At 35.7% G+C, this 20,003-nt stretch overlaps 1 protein-coding gene across 2 annotated transcripts in view; it reads left to right on the plus strand.

Moving 5' to 3' along the window:
- Positions 1–20,003, plus strand: part of SLC30A9 (solute carrier family 30 member 9) — a 99,827-nt gene that overhangs the window by 9,413 nt on the left and 70,411 nt on the right. For both annotated transcript variants that reach the window (XM_003832225.5, XM_063603759.1), the window contains exon 2: positions 4,843–5,007. In XM_003832225.5, coding sequence (XP_003832273.1) covers positions 4,843–5,007 — 165 coding nt within the window. The remainder of the gene's footprint in view (positions 1–4,842; positions 5,008–20,003) is intronic.

The raw sequence follows: 20,003 nt of genomic DNA on the forward strand, positions 1-20,003 counted from the left end.
TGGCTCATGCCTGTAGTCCCAGCACTTTGGGAGGCCAAGGAAGGTGGATTACCTCAGGTTAGGAGTTCAAGACCAGTCTGGCCCACATGGTGAAACCACATCTCTGCTAAAAATACAAAAATTAGTCAGACGTGGTGGCACATGCCTGTAATCCCAGCTACTTGGGAGGCTGAGGCAGGAGAATCACTTGAACCCGGGAGGTAGAGGTTGCAGTGAGCTGAGATCACGCCACTGCACTCCAGCCTGGATGACGGAGTGGGACTCCATCTCAAATAAATAAATAAATAAATAAATATGAAAAAGAAAAATAGAATTAAGCAAGGCAGTAGAGATGTATGTCAAGATGCAGTCTAGGAAGTTGTCATCATCTCCTATTGTTTCCTAACTCAAAAAAAAAAAGATTCTCTGTTTTTTTACTCTGCTCTGGCGAAAAGTTACATCAACAGTGGTCTTCTAGACTGAGCTACTCCATCCAGGTCACACTTTTGCTTGCTACATGATTAAGGATAAAAAGGATTTTCCTGTAGTTTTGGCTAGCTGAAAGGATTAAAGTAAACCAGAGATAGTCAATCTGTTAATGGTAGACTATATTACAAATTGTGATGATGATGTTAATAAGACCTTGATGAAGTTCCAGATAATTTAGCTATGGACACATTCTTAGGTTTTTTTTTTTATTATTATGGGCATTTTTTTTAATACAGGGAAAGTATAAGGTATAAAGTAAAAACTATGTATAATTCAGATATTTCACCACATTTTTAGTAGTTGAAATCATACTGTATAAGTCTTCCGCTTTTTTTCATGCAACATTATAACATGAGTGTTTTTCCTTGTTATTAAAAGTTTTTAATGAATACATAATAAAAGTATAGTTACCTGCCGTAATTTAATCATTCTTCTATTAGGGAACATTTGAGTTGTTTCTGTTTTTTCCTGTGATAAATAATACCATGAGGAATCATCTTTGCATTCTATATTATGTATTTTAAATTCACACTTAATAACCTCTTTAAAAGGTTATATAACCTCTTAGTAACCTCTTTAACAGTAATTTAGCTTTCATATATTACTGCCTTAGAAATTTTGGAAAAGAATTATTGAAATAGTCTCTTAAGTAAGGAGACTGAAATCTAGAAGACAGGCTGCAAGCTTGACTCTGGCTCTGAAATTAGCCGGAAATAAACTCACGTTGCAAGAAATCTTTTTGTTTATTTTTAGTTGTTGTTGCGGAAGCAACGTATACAGTAGACTGAGTTGTCAGTTTGTGTGAGAGAAAAGGAGTGTCTTTTTGTTGTTATTTGTAGCCTAAAAATGATGGCCAGATTTTCTCTGGAAGCCAGAGTAGTGGTAGGTGACAAACCAGATTGGAGAGAGAGAGGACAAGTAGTGATCACTGGCAGTGGCCATTAGGTCACTAGCTACAGAGGCCATGAGAGTAAAATAAAGAGAGAGAAGTGTGGCTGTTCTGAGTAGACTGCTGATAGGATACCAGTAACTCTGCAGTCTTGAAGACACAGCCCTTATATACACAGCCATAAGGAAGTTCTTGTCCAGGCCAGTAGAATAGTAAGTGCCAGAGTAAAGACTTCGATATGTAGCTTGTTTAGAAGTCACCTTGAAAAAAGAATATTAATGGTGGGTAATATTTTTCACTATCTCTTTGCTTACTGGAATTAATGAATTCAGTAATTCTTTTTTTGTTGTTTTTGAGATGGAGTCTTACACTGTCACCCTGGCTGGAATGCAATGGCGCGATCTTGGCTCACTGCAACCTCCGCCTCCCGGGTTCAAGTGCTTCTCCTGCCTCAGCCTCCTGCATAGCTAGGATTATAGGCGCCCACCGCCACGTCTGGCTAATTTTTTTTGTATTTTTAGTAGAGATGGGGTTTCACTATGTTGGCCAGGCTGATCTCGAACTCCTGACCTCGTGACCTGCCCAGCTTGGCCTCCTAAAGTGTTGGGCTTACAGGTGTGAGCCACTGCACCCTGCGGAATTCAGTAATTCTTTAACCAGTGGTTGTGTTTCTATTGCTATGTGTTAGGTATTATATTTGTTTTATTGAGTTAAATGTGCTTCAGTATAGTTTTTATAATATACAATATTAGGTGGTAAATGTATGTGCCATTTTCTGTCTCGTATGAATGCCAAATGTGTACTTTTAAAGTTGCTGTTACCTGAATTTCTACTGGTGTTAAAAATTAAGGACTTTTCAAAACAGCCAGCAAGAAAGCTATCAAAGATTATGAAGATAGTGTCAAAAGCACTTAGGAGTCAATTTTAAGAGGCCTCTACTGGCCCAAAATAGAACAGTTTGAGCATTAGGATAATGACTAAACTAGATTGAAAAATGCCAAGTAATGTTTAAATTTATGAAGTTGTAATGATATACACACAAATTAAAAATGTGTCACTATTACAGGACCTTGGGTAATTAACGTATTATTTTGAGAACTGGTAAATAAAGGGAAAGAAGCATTTAGTCTGACTTTCCTATATGAACTACTTTTCTGAATAACCAATAAATGATGGATATTTTCTCTTTGTAGAAATATTCTGAGTAGTAAATGAAGGAGTAATAAAATTGGTATCATCATTTTGTAACCACCTAATGAATAAATGATTCTAAGCATTGAAGAACAGTAGACACTATGATCACAAATAAATCAACCAGTTACTGTGTGGTTCCTGATGAAAGAACTCATCACCACTTAAGAAAGTAGTGTTGACCTAATATAAATAGCCTGAAGTTAGATAAAGCCTTTACAGCCATTGATTTATAGAACATACAGAAGAATGGGCTAAACAATACCATAGGAATTCAGTCAGCAAAATTCAGCCTGGGAAACTACCAGGACAAAAATTCAGGACAAACAACCTGGCTTTTTCAACATAAAAATTGCAGTTAAAAAAAAAAAAAGACATTCTGTAGCTTAAAAGAGACTTAAAAGACATCTCAATTAGTCCCAATATGTGGACTTTATCTGGATCTATTCACATAGAAACTGGAAAAAAATTGTAACATTTGTAACAACTGGAAATTTGAAATTGAGAATATTTGATATTAAGGTTTTTTTAAATTTCTGGTAATGGTGTTATGGTTGTGTTAAAAGTTTTTGTCTCTTATAAATACATACTGAAATATTTATGGATGAAGTTATATCTGAGATTTGCTTCAAATTAATATTGGTGCAGGTAGAGATGAGATGAAATTGTCCATGAGTTGATCATTGTTGAAAGTAGGCAATGGGTACGTGGCAGTTTATTGTGCTGGTTTTTCTACCTTTGCATACGTTTGAGATTTTCTGTAGTGTTTTAAAAACAAAAGAGAACACTGAAAAAAATCTAGCATCAAGTCATGGAAATGGGTCATCTTCCAAGGAAGGACTTTTAAACTGTGGAGTAATCCCTCTTTAAACATCTTAGCACAAATTCTATGAAAATATTTCATCAGTGTATGAAAAAAAAAGTTAGTGGCATATTGTCTTTGTCAGGTAATAATTACAGAAGATATTTTGAATAGGGCTGAACAGTCAGAACACCAGTGGCCAGGATGAAGAAGATGCTTTTCTGGAGTGTGTTTCCTATGAAAATCTGCTTTAGCCCATATTTACTAATTATTTTTGCTAGTAGGCAGCATATTTTAATGTGTAGGAATCTTCTGCTGTTATATTTGCTTTACTGACCCTTTAAAAAATAGACACAAATGACCAAAAACATTATAGGCCTTCAACAGTTTCCCAAATAAGTAAAAGAATCAGTTCACATCAGAAAGTTTTTCAAGAAAATAAGTTCTAGGCCGGAAACTTGAGTGAATACTTATGTTCCCTTATGTCCTTTGTGCTCTTCATATTATTTTCAACATTCATAATAATTTATGTTCCTGATGAATTCTCTGAGCCATTAAGAAATGGCTTTTCTTTCAGAATGCATATATCTGCACACACAATCCATGAATTAACATTTTTGGAAGATCATTATTAAGCACTTACAAAAGTTTCAACTCTTAAATGCTTAACCCTCCATCCTTGGAAAAACTTGATTATCTGTAATGATGTAATTTGATTTCACCTAAAACTTTACAAAATATATGAATGATATCTATATAGGGTTTTTGGGTTCTTTCAAAAAGAGGGATTATCAGTACTCATGGTAAAAAAAGAGAAGGAGGGTCACAGGAAAATAGGAACAAATTTGGTTTTCTAGTACTTGGGTAAATTGTGGAATATACTTTCCTTCTGTATTTGAGCCCTTCAAAGCTCACAGTCAACCCAGATGAAGCAGCTGAAGTGCTTTGTAATTAGTCTTCTATTCTTCACTCAATTAAAATTCCCCATTTACTGAGGCATCTCACCAAATGTTGATCTAATTATCTGATTAAAAAATCGGTGACAGTATGAATGAATGATTAATATAATTCACTTGATTGTGAAATGAAAGAGGAATAAATCTTTAGCTAGTGGAAGAAGGACACAGGATAATTTTGTGTAGGAAGTCTTCCTGACCTTCCCTCCCAGAGTCCTTTATTCTGAAAAGTAATTATGCCAACATTTTTTTAGCTTGCAACCAGCATGCAAAATAAAGAGTATCTATTATGTACTATATACCTTTCAAAATAGCTGAATACATAAATATTTTATTTGATTTTTTATATTTTTTAAAATTTCCAAATAAGTTTACAAGTTAGAGAAAATTAGAATGTTGTCACTAATTTTTCTTTACAAAATGGTATTTCATGTGTACCTAGAAGCAGTGAAACACCTCTGGAGACGGTGGCTTGGCAATTAATTATGCAGCTAGGACTTGGTTTGAAATTAAAGTATATATATTTTTTCTTTTAGAGTGGCAGAATTTAGTGACATTTGGAAGCTTTTCAAACATGGTTCCCTGTAGTCATCCATATATTGGTACACTGAGTCAAGTAAAGTTGTACTCCACAAATGTTCAGAAAGAAGGACAGGGATCACAAACACTCAGAGTGGAAAAAGTACCATCATTTGAAACAGGTATGTGTAATTTTTTTAATGTACTTTTTCTGTATACTGGAATAGTTTGTGTAAAATTATTTGTTCCCTGGATGTTTGATAGAACTTACTTATAATACTGTCTGGACCGATGTTTTCTTTGTGGGAACTATTAAAGCACTTATTTAATTTCTTTATTTTTTCTATTTCTTTTTGACCCAGTTTTCTACGAAAAACTATCTACTTATCTACTTAAACTAAAATTTTAATTTATTGGTATAAAGTGTATAATAATGTTCCCTGTTTACTCCCAATAGCATATGTAGTTATGTCCTTTTTTCATTCCTAATATTTGTCTTATTTTCTTGGCTAGTCTTCCCAGAGGTTTGTGTTTTATTATTTTTCTAAGTAATTTTTTTTTACTTTGAATCATTATATGTTTGTATCCTATTTCGTCAATTTTTACTTTTTAATTATAGCCTCCTTTCTGCCTTTTTTTGGGTTTGTTCAGTCATTATTTTTTGTTTTGTTTTATAACTTCAACTTTTGTTTAGATTCAGGAGGGTACATGTGAGGGTTTGTTACATGGTATTTTGTGTGATGATGAGGTATGAGGTACACGTGATCTCATCACCCAGATAGTCAGCATAGTACCAAATAGTTTTTCAACCATTGCTGCCCTCTCTCTCTCTCCCTCATCTAGTAGTCCCCATTGCCTATTTTTGCTATCTTTATGTTCATGTGTACCTAGTGTTTAGCTCCTAGTTATAAGTGAGAATATGTGGTACTTGGTTTTTTGTTTTCTGTGTTAATTTGCTTAGGATAATGGCCTCTAGCTACATCCATGTTGTTGCAAAGGACATAATTCATTCCTTTTTGTGGCTGCATGGTATTCCATGGTGTATATGTACCATATTTACTTTATCCAATACACCATTGATGGACACCTAGGTTGATTCTAAGTCTTTGCTATTGTGAATAGTGCTGCAATGAACATATGAGTGCATGTGTCTTTTTGGTAGAATAATTTATTTCTTTTTGATATACACTCCCTGATGGGATTGGCTGGAGTTCTTTGAGAAATCTCCAAACTGCTTTCCACAGTGGCTGAACTAACTTACATTCCCACCAGCAGTGTATTAAGTATTGACTTTTCTCTGCAGTCTCACTAGCATCTCTTGTTTTCTGGTTCTGTCATTCTGTTATTAATTGTCAGTTAGATACTTAGTTTATTAACCCTTCCTTCCTTTCTGAAGTAGACATTTAAGCCATGATAACACATCCCACAGTTTTGATATATAATATTTTTATTATTTGTAATTCTAAATGTATTCTTATTTCTATTGTGATTCTTCTATGACTTTTTAGTTGTTAAAGTATCACTGTAAATTTACAGATAGATGGAATTTTTGTTTATCTTTTTGTATTTAATGTATTTCACAAAATGTGGTCTGTATTGATTCAGTCTTGAAATTTGTTGAGTGTAACATTTTAGTTTAGCAATTGGTCAGTTTTTCTAAATGGTTTTCCTGTGCTTGAAAATAATGTGTATTTTTAATTGCTGGTGTGGTGTTTATACACATCAATTCTTATTTTTAGTTGTTCAATACAGATCTTTGTCCTGTTTTAAAAATTCATTATTACCAAGGGAGATGTTGGAGTATCACACTCTGATGGTAGATTTGATGGTCTTTTTTTATGGTTCTGTAAATTTTTGCTTTTTATAATTTGAGGCTGTCATTAGATACATACATATTTAGAATTATTACATAACACTGATGAATTATACCCTCTATCATTGTGCAGCTACTGTTTTTCTTTAGTGAGCTCTCCACTACATTTCTTTTGGTTACTATTTTCCCATCCTTTGATTTTAACTTAATTTTGTCTTAATATGATCATCTCTGTCTTTTAACTGGAAGTTTAGGCAGTGTGCATTTACTGTAATCACTGATATAGTTAAACATATTTCTACCATTTTATCATGTTTCCTTGTCCTGTTTTCTTAAATTCCTTTTTTGCCTTTAATTTTTTTTCTCATTCCGTCATCCTTTCTCTCTATTCTCTTTCTCTCATTTGAAAGTTTTAGACTCTGTGTCTGTACTTCAAAGCCTAAAGTTAATTGATAAATTTACTTTCCTTCTGAAAAACACAAAAGCTTTAGAGTGCTTTAATTCTGATCACCGCCTCCAACTTATGCGCTATTTGTTGGCTAATATTTTCTGTCTATTCTGCTCTTTCTCTGCTATAAAGTATGCATTGTTGCTTGCTTAGATTTATTCAGAATCTTTGTTAGCCACCTTTTATTATGTCTGATCTTTCTGTCTGATGTACATCCTATACAAGTTCGTTTAGGTGAGGATCTTTTGTGGGAAAGGCACATTTAAGATGTTACTCGATTGTTTTTTGGCTTCCACTAATTGTTGAGAAGTCAGATATTATGCCTTTGTATATTTTTTCTATTTGACAGCATTTTAAATTTGATTAGCTTTAATTTGAAAGTCTTTTTCTTTGGTATAAATGGCAGTTTTATTATGAAGTAACTAGGTATGTATTTCTTTGTATTTATTCTACTTGAGATTTGTTGGGCTTCCTGGATCTGAGGATTGATATTTTTCTACAATTCTGGAATTCTACAATTCTCTTATTATCCTTTCATATATTACATCTTCCCATTTCTGTATTATCTCCTTCTGGAACTTCAATTAGAAATATGTTACATCATCTTATGTTTTTCATGTCTTTAAACCTCTCTATCGTATTTTCTATTTCTTTACCTTTCTGGCCTGCATTCTGTATTATTTCCTCAGGTCTACCAGGATCACTAGTTTCCTCTTTAGTTGCCTCTAATATGCTGGTTGATTATGTATGTTGGGTTTTTAACTTAAATGATTATATTTTCCTTTTTTTTTCTTTCTTTCTTTCTTTTTTTTTTTGAGACCAAGTCTCATTCTGTTGCCCAGGCTAGAATGCAGTGGTGTGATCATGGTTCACTGCAGCCTTGACCTCTGGGGCTCGACCTACCTTAGCCCCCTAAGTAGCTGAGAAAACAGGTGTGTGCTGCCACGCCCAGCTAATTTATTTTTATATTTTGTAGAGACAAGGTCTCCCTGTGTTGCCCAGGCTGGTCTTGAACTCCTGGGCTCAAGCAATCCTCCTGCCTCAGCCTTCCAAAGTGCTGGGATTACAGGGGTGAGCCACTATACTGGCCATATTTTTCATTTCTAGAAATTGTTTTTTACCTTGCTTGGTTGGTCTTTAATTCCTTGGTTGTATTTTCAGACTTACCTTTTATTACATTAGATACGTTAAACATAGCTATTTTATATTTTTAACAGAAAATTCTGCTATATGAAATCTTTTTGTTTCTCACTATATGAGACTTTTCTTCCCTTTTTTGCTCTTATTCATGATGTCGTACCTGTGTTTTATAACTGTGAGTTCTTCATTTTCCATGATGTTTTTGTATCTTGAAAGTATTTGATGTTTATCTGGACTGAAAATGACTTTCTGCCTGGAAGGGTTTGTTTTTGCTTTTGTGTGCTACTCTCCAGTAGCATTATTGGGACCACATTAAATTCAGTTCTCTGCTTTAGATTTACATTGTGAATTCAGACTTGTGTTAGGGTTCACTTGTCTGTAGGATTTTCAGAGGAGTATTTTTTTCTTCCCCACTATTTAACACCAAAATACAGATAGGCCAGTTTACTTGCTGTTCCCTTCTATGTGTATTATTTATTTCTAGTTCATAGTGATCCCATGGCTGTGGCTTTTTACCTCAGTGTCCCCTGTTAGACTCCTTATCTTGGCAGAACCTAGTCTTATTCTCTGGTCTTCCATGCCCGTTGTAGCTCTGGAGGTAGAAATAAGCTCAAAGAATCCAAGCTTCAATAGAAATCGGGGGAAAGCTGGCTTTGATGTTCATTTGTTCTGTAGACGTTCTGCTTTCACTTCATTTTTGGCCTTTTCGTATCATTTTTTGCTAGACTAACAATGCATTTAAAAAGATTTTGCTTGGGGTACAATAAAAGGAAGCATTAAAGGAAGTCCTTTATTCATTTATTCATTAATTTACTCAAGAAATATTTATTGAGCACTTTTTATATGGCAGCAAATGAGAATGACTCAGAGTTGATTACTAAAGCAGAAAATTAAGCAAACAAATATTGTATTGTAATATTTAGCCCTGTATTCATGTGTTCTGCATCTGTGGATTCAACCAAACAAGGATTAAAAGATTTGGGGGGAAAATGGATGGCTGCATCTGTACTGAACATATACAGACATTTTTTCTTGTCATTATTTCCTAAACAATACAGTGTAACAACAATTTACTTAGCATTTGCATTGAATTCGGTATTATAAGTAATCTAGAGATGATTTAAAGTACATGGGAGGATGTGCATAGGTTATATGCAAATACTGCACCATTTTATAAGATGGACTTGAGCATCCATGGATTTTGGTATCTACAGGGAGGTCCTGGAACCAATCCCCAACAAATACTGAGGGATAACCATACTGTGATAGGGGAAATTCATTAATGGTGCTGCAGGGGCACATAGGAGAGGCACTTAACCGAGTCTTGAGTGGTTAGGAAAGATTTCCATAAGGAAATGATACCTACTTGGAGACATGAAAGAAAAGTAGGTATTGGCCAGGTGTGGTGGCTCACACCTGAAATTCTAGCACTTTGGGAGACCAAGTGGGTGGATCACTTGAGCCCAGGAGTTCGAGACCAGCCTGAGCAACGTGGTGAAACTCTGTCTCTACAAAAGATACAAAAATTAGCTGGGCATAGTGGTGTGCACCTATAGTCCCAGCTACTCAAGAGGTTGAGGTAGGAGGGTCACCTTAGCCTGAGAAGTCAAGGTTGCAGTGAGCCATGATAGTGCCACTGCACTCTAGCCTGGGCAACAGAGTGAGACCCTGTCTCAAAAAAAAAAAAAAAAAAAAAAAAAAGTAGGTATGGATGTGTGGTGAATGGTGGAAAAAGGAGGTAAAATTCCTGGAATAGTGAGTAGAGGATTTGGCGGTGGGGTTGGTAGTGTTGAAAGTACAAGAGACGGTGATCCAGCTTCCATATTCCTTTTAATTTTTTTCTACTGCTCTCTTGCTTGCTCACTATGTTTCAGCCAAAGCAGTCTCCCTTTTTCTCAGCCATGTTCTGAGAAAATGGCAAGAGTTAAGCACTAGTCAGATCGGGGTCTTGTTCGGGAGTTTGGGCTTTGTTTTGTAGGTAGTGGGAATAACAGAGTATTATTAATACAAGTAGGGGAGGTACTTGATCAGATTTAAGGTTTTAGAAAGATAACTAGTTGCAAAATGTCAAACAGGTTGCAAAGGAGGGAGATTGAAAGTAGTAGTACAAATGAAGGTCTGGAGTAGGGTAATAATAATGCTTTTTTTTAAAGGAGTAGATGACCTTAAGAGATCTAGGAGCTGAATAATTAGGACTTAGTAATTGAATTTGGGGGATGAAGAAGAGGGTCAAGCCAAGGGCAATGCTTGGTTACTGTTTGGCCAGCTGTCTAGATGATTTCATTGATTTCTAAAATTAGGAGTACCAGAGCTGGAGTATATTTTAATGAGATGATGGCTTGGTTTGCACATCCGAATTATAGGTGCCTATGGAAGGTCTTAACAGATGATGCAGTGACCAATAGGCAGTTGGTTATCCAGTGAATCTACTAGTCACTGCATCATCTGTTAAAATGTCCAACATCAGGTCGGGTGCAGTGGCTCATGCCTGTAATCTCAGCACTTTGGGAGGCCGAGGCGGGCTGATCACGAGGTCATGAGATCAAGACCATCCTGGCTAACCCGGTGAAACCCCATCTCTACTAAAAATACAAAAAATTAGCCGGGCATGGTGGCACGCACCTGTAGTCCCAGCTACTCGGGAGGCTGAGGCAGGAGAATCGCTCGAACCCAGGAGGGAGAGGTTGCAGTGAGCTGAGATCGCGCCACTGCACTCCAGCCTGGGCGACAGAGCAAGACTCCATCTCAAAAAACAAAAGATGTCACACATCTTAACACAACTACTATCCTACTTCAAGATATCATTATCTCTTGTCTGATTTACTGTGGTAGTATTCTCCCTGGGATCTCTGCTTCCATTCTTGTCCTTCTGTAGTTCATTTTTCACGTAACAAGTGTGGTCTTTTTAAAAACAGATCATGTCACTTTTTTAATTAAAACTCTCCGTTGGCTTCTAGTTACCCATAGAACAAAGCCAAGACTGCTAGAATAAAATTAAAATTTACTATTCTGACTCTCAAAGTTCTTTCTAGCTGATCTGGCTTCCATATTCCTCTTTATTTTCTTCTGCTACTCTCTTGCTTGTTCATTATGTTTCAGCCAAAGCACTCTCCTTTTGGTTCGGAGAAAATGGCAAGCTTGTTGTTATAGGGCCTTTGCTCTAGTTGTGTTCTCTTTCCAAGGTGCCCTTCTCCGCATGGCTCAGCCTCTTCTGGTCATTCATATCTCAGTTTAAATGTCAGCTCTGCATAGAGACATTTTAAAATCACTCAACCTAAAGTAGCCACCCAGTAAGTCTTTAATACTACCCTAATTTAATTTTTGGCATAGGTAGCACTTACTCCTGATTGATGTTTTCCATATTTTATTTCCTCATCACCTACATGTTTGCAAGCTCCATGACAGCATGAACCTCAGTGTCTTGCTGATAGTAGGGACATAATAAATATTTATAAGTGAGTGAATGCTTAGAGTTCTAACCTGGAACTAAAGATTTAGGAGTTTTTACCTATACATAGATGGAACTGAAGCCATGGGTCTGTTTGGGACAGTGCAGGGACAGTGTTTAGAGTGAGGAGAGATCTTCTAGTACAAAATCCCCCACATGGGTGAGGGACAGGTAGAAGAGGAGCCTGCAAAGAAGACTTGAGAAGGAGTGGCTGGAGAAAATCCAGACTATCTGGTGTCAGGAGAAGACAGTGTTTGAAGAATAATAAACATTTCAAGACCATTTTTCCTTTAGTTAGATGTCTTTCACAGGGGAAGATTTTACAGATTCCTTGAGAAACCTGTATACATTTAATGGCTCCTTGTTTTCATTCTTTTTCCTAAGCCTCATCCTCCCTTTGGGTTTACCTGTGCAATTTCTTCTCTTTCTTTTGTGGTGATGGAGAACTGCTGGGGTAAATATTGATGGAGAGTTTGATTTTATGCAATGAAAGAATGCAGAGTGTAATGAGTCCCTAAGTTCCAGAAATAAGCATGTTTATTAGAACACAGTTAAGGGAAAAGAAATAGTGATGAAATAATATAATTAAGGGTAAAATATGTTATAATGCTCTGCAGAGGTGAACGCAGACTCAGGGGAAAATATTTAATATGGTTCCACCATTCAGAATCTTTCAAATTGAAATCCATGATTAAGTTTCTTTTTTCTCTGCTGACTGGAATAAAAATGTTAGTTTATTTTCTTATATTAGAAAGACATTGTTTATTGACAGTTTTATTTTGGGCTCAATTTTTCAGTACTTGCTTAGGCCACATTAGACCTTGTTAGCCATCAGACAGAGTGCAAGTAATTGCTTGATTGAAAGATAATTTGTATATTTAAGGATTTGAGATTGAGTTTTGAATAATTCAAATCACATGATAAAGTCAGGAACAGCTCATTAAGAAGCAGAGACTTGCTAAGGAATCCTTAAGTTTTTAAGGAGCATTCAGATTTGTTAAATTTTAGTAAAATTAGTTTTAATTTTGCTAATGACAGCAGATGTGTGGCAAACAGCCAGGGTTTGAGCTTAAAACAAATGTCTAGTGATATTCATGGATAGAATGTTTGGTTACTGATTGAAATCAAAAAGATTCTACTGCAGTGATGCAGTGTGAGTTTATTAAGTTGGTGCTCTGTAAAATAAGTATTCATACATGTGTTTAAGCCATTTACTAGCATTCTTGTTTGTGCTGTATAACACTATATATTTAGTAACATCTAGACAGTTTGTAGTGAGAAGAATATCCAGAAATATACAGCTTAAAGCAACTCATTTTATGTGATTAAGTTCAATAACGTTGAGCATTGTAGAAACTAGGGTTGTTTCTGAAACTTTTGACAGTAGATATCAGTTGTTTGGACATTAGGTAAGTTTTGAAAATGTATTATTCCACCTTTTTCCCTTCACTCCTCTCTGCCCTGCTCTCTGTTTCCCAAAGCTAAATTGTAAGAAATGGATGTGTAGGTTCTATAGATAAAGATACTTTAGAATTTGCTTGCTGTGTAGCGAGACAAAAATAAAATCATAATAATTTAATTTTTTAAGGTCAAATGTAGTTACTAAATAGAAGTGTTTTTAAGCTTATCTTCAATTTACTAGTATGACATCATAACCTACTTAGGATTTGGCAAACACTTAAAGCCTTTTTAGATTTTCTGTACATGCTTTAGGTATCAAAATGTACTGTATTTTGGTCAAGTGAAGTGGCTCACACCTGTAATCTAGCACTTTGGGAGGCCAAGGTGAAGGATCCCTTGAGGTCAGGAGTTTGAGACCAGCCTGGGTAACATGGGGAGACCCTGTCTCTACAAAAAATAAAAGAATTATCCAGGTGTGGTGGCATGTACTTGTAGTCCCAGCTACTTGGGAGGCCGAGACGGGAGGATCACTTGAGCCCAACAGGTTGAGGCTGCAGTGAGCCCTGATTGTGCCACTACACTCCAGCCTGGGCGACACAGCAAGATCCTGTCTCAAAATAAAATAAAATAAAATAAACACACACACAGTATTTGGTCATTTTCCCAGTGGTTTTCACTGAAAAACAATTGCCAAGAAATATACTAAAAATTACCTGTAAAATATTTTGCTTTTATTTCAAATAGGGCTTTGCTTTTGTTAGTGCTTAATATATTGGCATTTAATTGCTTCATATAAGCTTTGAAAGAGGTAACTCAATGGATAGGCAGAACTTCTGATCACAGTGGTATTGTGAATACATACTTTGAGGCACGTGTTCTACTAACCACTCATTGGAATAATAGATAAAGTATAAAAAGAGAAAATTGAAGACATAGTTGGACTAAAAAAAGACATGTTATATCAAAGAAATGGAACAGAAGCATCTGGACTCTGGGTCTGTAATCTGGGAGTGGCAGCTAGGAGTTTGGCTTGTTTGGAGTAATATACTACATGTGCTATTTGAATAGCAAGGTACTGGAGTCAGACTCACTATTTGAACTTATCCACCCACCCCCACAGAAGGAGACTGAAAATAGCTAATTCCAGTTGCTACCTGAGGCTGTGTCTTACAGGAAGCTATAGGCCTAGGGAGGCAAGGAGAAGACCAGTGTACTAGTCCATTTTCATGCTGCTATGAGGAAATACCTGAGCCTGGGTAATTTATGAAGAAAAGAGATTTAATTGACTCACAGTTCCATATAACTGGAGAGGCCTCATGTGGCAGAAGGCACCTCTTCACAGGGTGGCAGGAGAGAGAATAAGTGCAAACAGGGGAAATGCAAGACACTTATAAAACCATCAGATCTGGTGAGATTCACTCACTATCATGAGAACAGCATGGGGGAAACTGCTGCGTGATCTGATTACCTCCTCCTGGTCCTGCCCTTGACACATGGGGATTATGGGGATTATAATTCAAGGTGAGATTTGGATGGGGACACAGAGCCAAACCATATCAACCAGGAACTGAAACTTGCTGTTTCCTGGCTTAGAGACTGGATTGAGGGGAAGGAATTTCAAACTGGCAATATGAGATCAAACTGGCAATATGAGTTTTGCATAGAGGTATTAGAATGAACTCTGAACACAAGAATGTGAAGAGGAGAATGAAAGGATATACCCTATTCAGGGTAAGATGGTGAACTCTAAAATTTCAAAATACATGAAGAATCCTAATGCTACGAAAGCCAATAGAATCAATAAATGTGAATTAATTCCAGTTGAAGCTAAAATAACAGCTTCAATTGCTTTAAAATAAGTTTAATGTTCTCAAAAGGTTAAATGAAGGACTCATCTTCATTAAAAATGACAGGGAATTTTGAAACACAAACTTGCAGAAATAAAACCAGAGCAAATAATTAGGAAAAGGAGACAATTAGAAATCTTAGAAATGAAAGTGTAGCCACTAAAGTAAAAATGTAGTAGACTAAATAGTCATCGTCAGTAGGAGAATTAGTAAATTCAAATTCAGTCTGAAGGCACATAGGAAGGCAAAAAGATATTCCAAAAATTGAAAGCATTTAAGAACTTGCAGCTCTAGCCTACATTTAATAGGTAGAGAAATGGTGAGGAATCAATATATAAAGAGAGATGAGAATTTTTCAGAATTTGAGAAAAACAGGAATTCTCGGATCAGAAATATGTTTTGAGTACCAAGCAGGATAAATAAAAAGAAATCTACCCCTGACACTTTGTAGAGACACCACAGATTTAAAAACCAAAACACGAAACAACCCAACTTAAAAGCTGACAAAGAGAAAAATCAGAATACTATCAGCCTAATTGTTGTTCTACTGAAGTAGACTTTTTACCTGCAAAAATATGCAGAAAGCAAAGATGGGGGAGTGATTTGGAATAATATCCAGGAAAGAGTAAGAGGAAAAATAAATGCTACTCTGGAATTTCATAGTGATCTAAATAATCATTGTAGAGTGAAGGCAAAAATAGGAATGTTATCATACATATAAAGATGAATGTCATTTTAAAAAAAGCTTATTTTCTAAAATTTTGGGAGGTACATAGTAGGTGTATATATGGAGTACATGAGATGTTGTGATACAGGCATGCAATGTGAAATAAGCGCATGATGGAGAATGGGGTATCCATCCCCTCAAGTATTTATCCTTTGGTTTATAAACCAATTACATTCTGTAAGTTATTTTAAAATATACAATTAAGTTATTACTGACTATAGTCACCCTATTGTGCTATCAAATAGTAGATCTTTTTCTATTTTTTTAATCCATTAACCATCTTCATCTCTCAAAGATGAGAGTCATTTTACTAATCAACCCCTCCACATTAAAAAACAAACAAACAAAAAAAACTATTAAAGCATGTACTTCTGCAAGATGCAGAAGAAACCTGGAGTTACAGAAGGGAAAGGATGAAATATCCAAGAGACAACAAAGAACAAGAAATGGATAAAATGTCCTGGTAAAACTATTGATAATAAAACAGTAAAATTTTTTTAATATTAAATGCTAAAACTATAATCAACCAGGCTCAGTGGCTGAGGCCTGATACTATAACCAGGCTCAGTGACTCAGGCCTGTACTCTGAGCACTTTGAGAAGCTGAGGTGGGAGGATCACTTGAGCCCAGGAGTTTGAGACCAGTCTGGGCAACATAGTGAGACTTCATCTCTACAAAAAATTTAAAAATTAACTTTGATGTGATAGTGTTCAACTCTGGTCCCAGCTACTAGAGAAGCTGAGGTGGGATCACTTGAGCCCAGGAGTTGGAGGTGGCAGTGAGCTATGATCTCACCACTGCACTACAGCCTGGGTGACATAGCAAGATCCTGACTCCTAAAAATATAATAATAATAGTATGATGGAAGACATTTAGATCACTATGAAATTCTAGAGTAACATTTATTTTTCGTCTTACTCTTTCTCAGATACTACTGCAAATCACCCCCTACCCACCTTTGCTTTCTGGGCAACAAGAAAAAAACTGTGGAGGAATATTACCAGATTTCAAATTATACTACAGGGCTTTAATAATCTAAACAGCATAGGTTTAGGTTACTAAACCTAAATCCTTTATGCTGTTTTACTGTTATAAAGACAGATACATAAACCAATGGAACAGAATACAGAGCCCATAAGTGAATCCATAGATATACAGTGAGCTCATTTTCAACAGATGTGCCAAAAACATACATTGGGGAAAGGACTGTCTATTCAGTAAATGGTGCTGGGGAAAACTGGATATCCATATGCAGAAGCATGAAACTAGACCCCTTCTCTCGCCATTTACAAAAATCAAATCAAAATGGAGTAAAGACTGAAATCTAAGACCTCAAATGATGAAACTATTTAAAGAAAACATTGGGGAAACTCTCCAGGATATTGGACTGGGCAGATTTCTTGAGTTAGATCCGACAAGCACAGGCAACCAGAGCAAAAATGGACAAATGGGATCACATTAAGTTAAAAGGCTTCTGCACAGCAAAGGAAACAGTCAACAAAATGAAGAGACAACCCACAAAATGGGAGAAAATATTTGCAAACTATCGATCTCACCAGAATATATAAGAAGCTTACATAACTCTATGGGGGAAAAAATCTAATAATCTGATTAAAATGTGGACAAAATATCTCAAGAGACGTTTTCAAAAGAAGACATGCAAGCGGCAAAAAAAGGTGTATGAAAAAGTGCTTAACATCATTGATCATCAGAGAAGTGCAAATCAAAACTATAATAAGATATCATCTCACTCCAGTTCAAAAGGCTTTTATCCAAAAGACAGGCAATAACAAATGCTAGTGAACATGTGGAGAAAAGGGAACCCTTGTACATTGTTGGTGGGAATGTAAATTAGTACAGCTACTATGAAGAACAATTTGGAGGACCCTCAAAAAACCAAAAATAGAACTACCAGCAATCCCACTGCTAGGTATATTCCCAAAAGAAAGGAAAACATACAAAAAAATTAGCTGGGTGTGGTGGCATGCGCCTGTAGTCCCAGCTACTGGGGAGGCTGAGGCAGGAGAATTGCTTGAACCCAGGAGGCGGAGATTGCAGTGAGCTGAGATCGTGCCACTGCACTCCAGCCTGGCGACAGAGCGAGACTCCGTCTTAAAAAAAAAAAAAAAGGAAATCGGTGTATCAGAAGAGCTATCTGCATTCCCATGTTTATTGCAGCACTGTTCACAATAGCCAAGGTTTGGAAGCAAGCTAAGTGTCCATCAGCAAATGAATGGATAAAGAAAATATGGTCTATATATACAATGGAGTATTATTTAAGCATAAAAAAGAATGAGATCCTGTCATTTGCAGCAATACGGATGGAACTGGAGGTTGTTACGTTAAGTGAAATAAGGCAGGCACAGAAAGAAAAACAGCACATTCTCACTTATTTATGGAGCTAAAATTAAAACAAGTAAATTCATGGAGAGAGAGAGAGTAGAATGATGGTTACTAGGGCCTGGGAAGAATAGTGGGAGGTGGAGAGTGAGGATGGTTAATGGGTACAAAACTGCAGTTAGATAGAATGAATAAGAGCTAGTATTTGATAGCACAACAGGGTGACTACAGTCAGCGATAATTTATTGTACATTTAAAAATAACTAAAAGAGTATAATTGGGTTCTTTGTAACACAAACGATAAATATTTGAGATGATCGATGCTCCATTTACCCTGATATGATTATTACACTTTGTATGCCTGTTTCAAAATACCTCATGTACCCCATAAATGTTTAATGTGTACCCATAAAAAATTAAAATATAAAAGCAAATTTAAACAAAAACCAAAAAAAAATAAAAAGTTTTTTTTAAAGAAAAATAATGTTAAACAATAGAAATACAGTCTTATAAATTCCAAATAGCAATTGGGGGATTGGATGGGAGGAGAATATAGAAAACTTTTTCAATCTGAGAGATGGAGATGGCAGGAAAAGCGAAATAAAAATAAAAGCAAAGAAAACAAGATGGTAAACTGAAAACAATAAGATGGCAGAAGTACAAATGTACCACAGTTAAGTGGTCAGACTTAGTGGTGTTCCATATCATTTAAATGAACTCATAATCTAAATATGTGGAATTAGTTAATTTCTGTTTCATTCCATGTTTTCAGAGACTTATATTCTGGATCCCCTACTACCCCATCTGCTCAAGGACTTTGCTTTTGGGATTATCCTATTAGCCTACTTTATATTTTCTTCGTGGTTATTGCATCATTCCTATCTCTATGTAAAATGCAGTCAACCTTTCCTTGATTCATTCTCTTCAGCTCCTGCTGAAAGTCCAAATACCGCTTCCATTTAATCTCCTATTTTCTCCTCAACTATTGTGTCCATTCCCATTCTTGTCCAGAAACTGCTGTTTTCAGGAGGTTCCAGTGATCTTCATGTTGGTAATCCAGTATCTACTCTTTTTTTTACCACCTAGAAAAATACACAAATACCTACACATAAAATTAAATATTGTTCTAAACACAGGCAATACAGGAAAGTGGTTAAGAGTGCAGAGTAATCAAAATAACTGTGCCTCCATCTTTAAAATACTAACTGCGTGACTTTGGGAGAATTTACAAAACCTTTCTATGCCCCAGTTTCCTCATAACAAGGAAAACTGGCTCTGTGACTTTGGGGGAAGTTATAATAATCTCTGTGCCTCAGTTTCCTCATAAGATGAAGATAATAGTATTTTCCTCAGAGCAATTTTGTGACAATTAAATGAAATAATTTGTAAAGTGCATAGGACAGTACATGGCACATGTTAAATGCTTAGTATATATAGCCATTCTTCATAAACTCTGAAATGTTATTGAATGAGGATATAAATATAATGGAAAATGTTTTAAGGGTGAGATTTTTACAATATATTTGATACATACAAAAGGATATTATAATACATATGTAAGTTAAAAACATAATAAAATCAAACCTTGGAATTTACTACTCAAGCTAAGAACTTCACTGTCTTGATCACATCCTCCTATCTCCATTTGTCCTATGTATCCATGTGAATAAAAAGAAGAAATAGCTTTATACATTTGTATATAGCCCTGATTATTTACTTTTGCTTGTTTGTGAACTTCGTTGTCATAGCTTATTGTATATATTCTTTTGTGATTTACTTTTTTCATTAAATTTAGTTGCTAAGATTTATCCTATTGATTGGTGTGTGTGTCTGGTTCATTAATGTTCTTGGAGATAATTATAGCACATACTGTTCAGGGATGTTGTATGAGTTAAATGAGTTGATACATGCTTAGAGTAGTACTTAGCACACAGTAAAAGCTCAAAGAAAGATGGCCATTATTATGTTTGTTACTATGCACTGCTGTATGAAATGTTGTGTGAATATAACATGG

The sequence above is a fragment of the Pan paniscus genome, chromosome 3 (assembly GCF_029289425.2).
Source record: "Pan paniscus chromosome 3, NHGRI_mPanPan1-v2.0_pri, whole genome shotgun sequence".
Taxonomy (NCBI): Eukaryota; Metazoa; Chordata; class Mammalia; order Primates; family Hominidae; genus Pan; species Pan paniscus.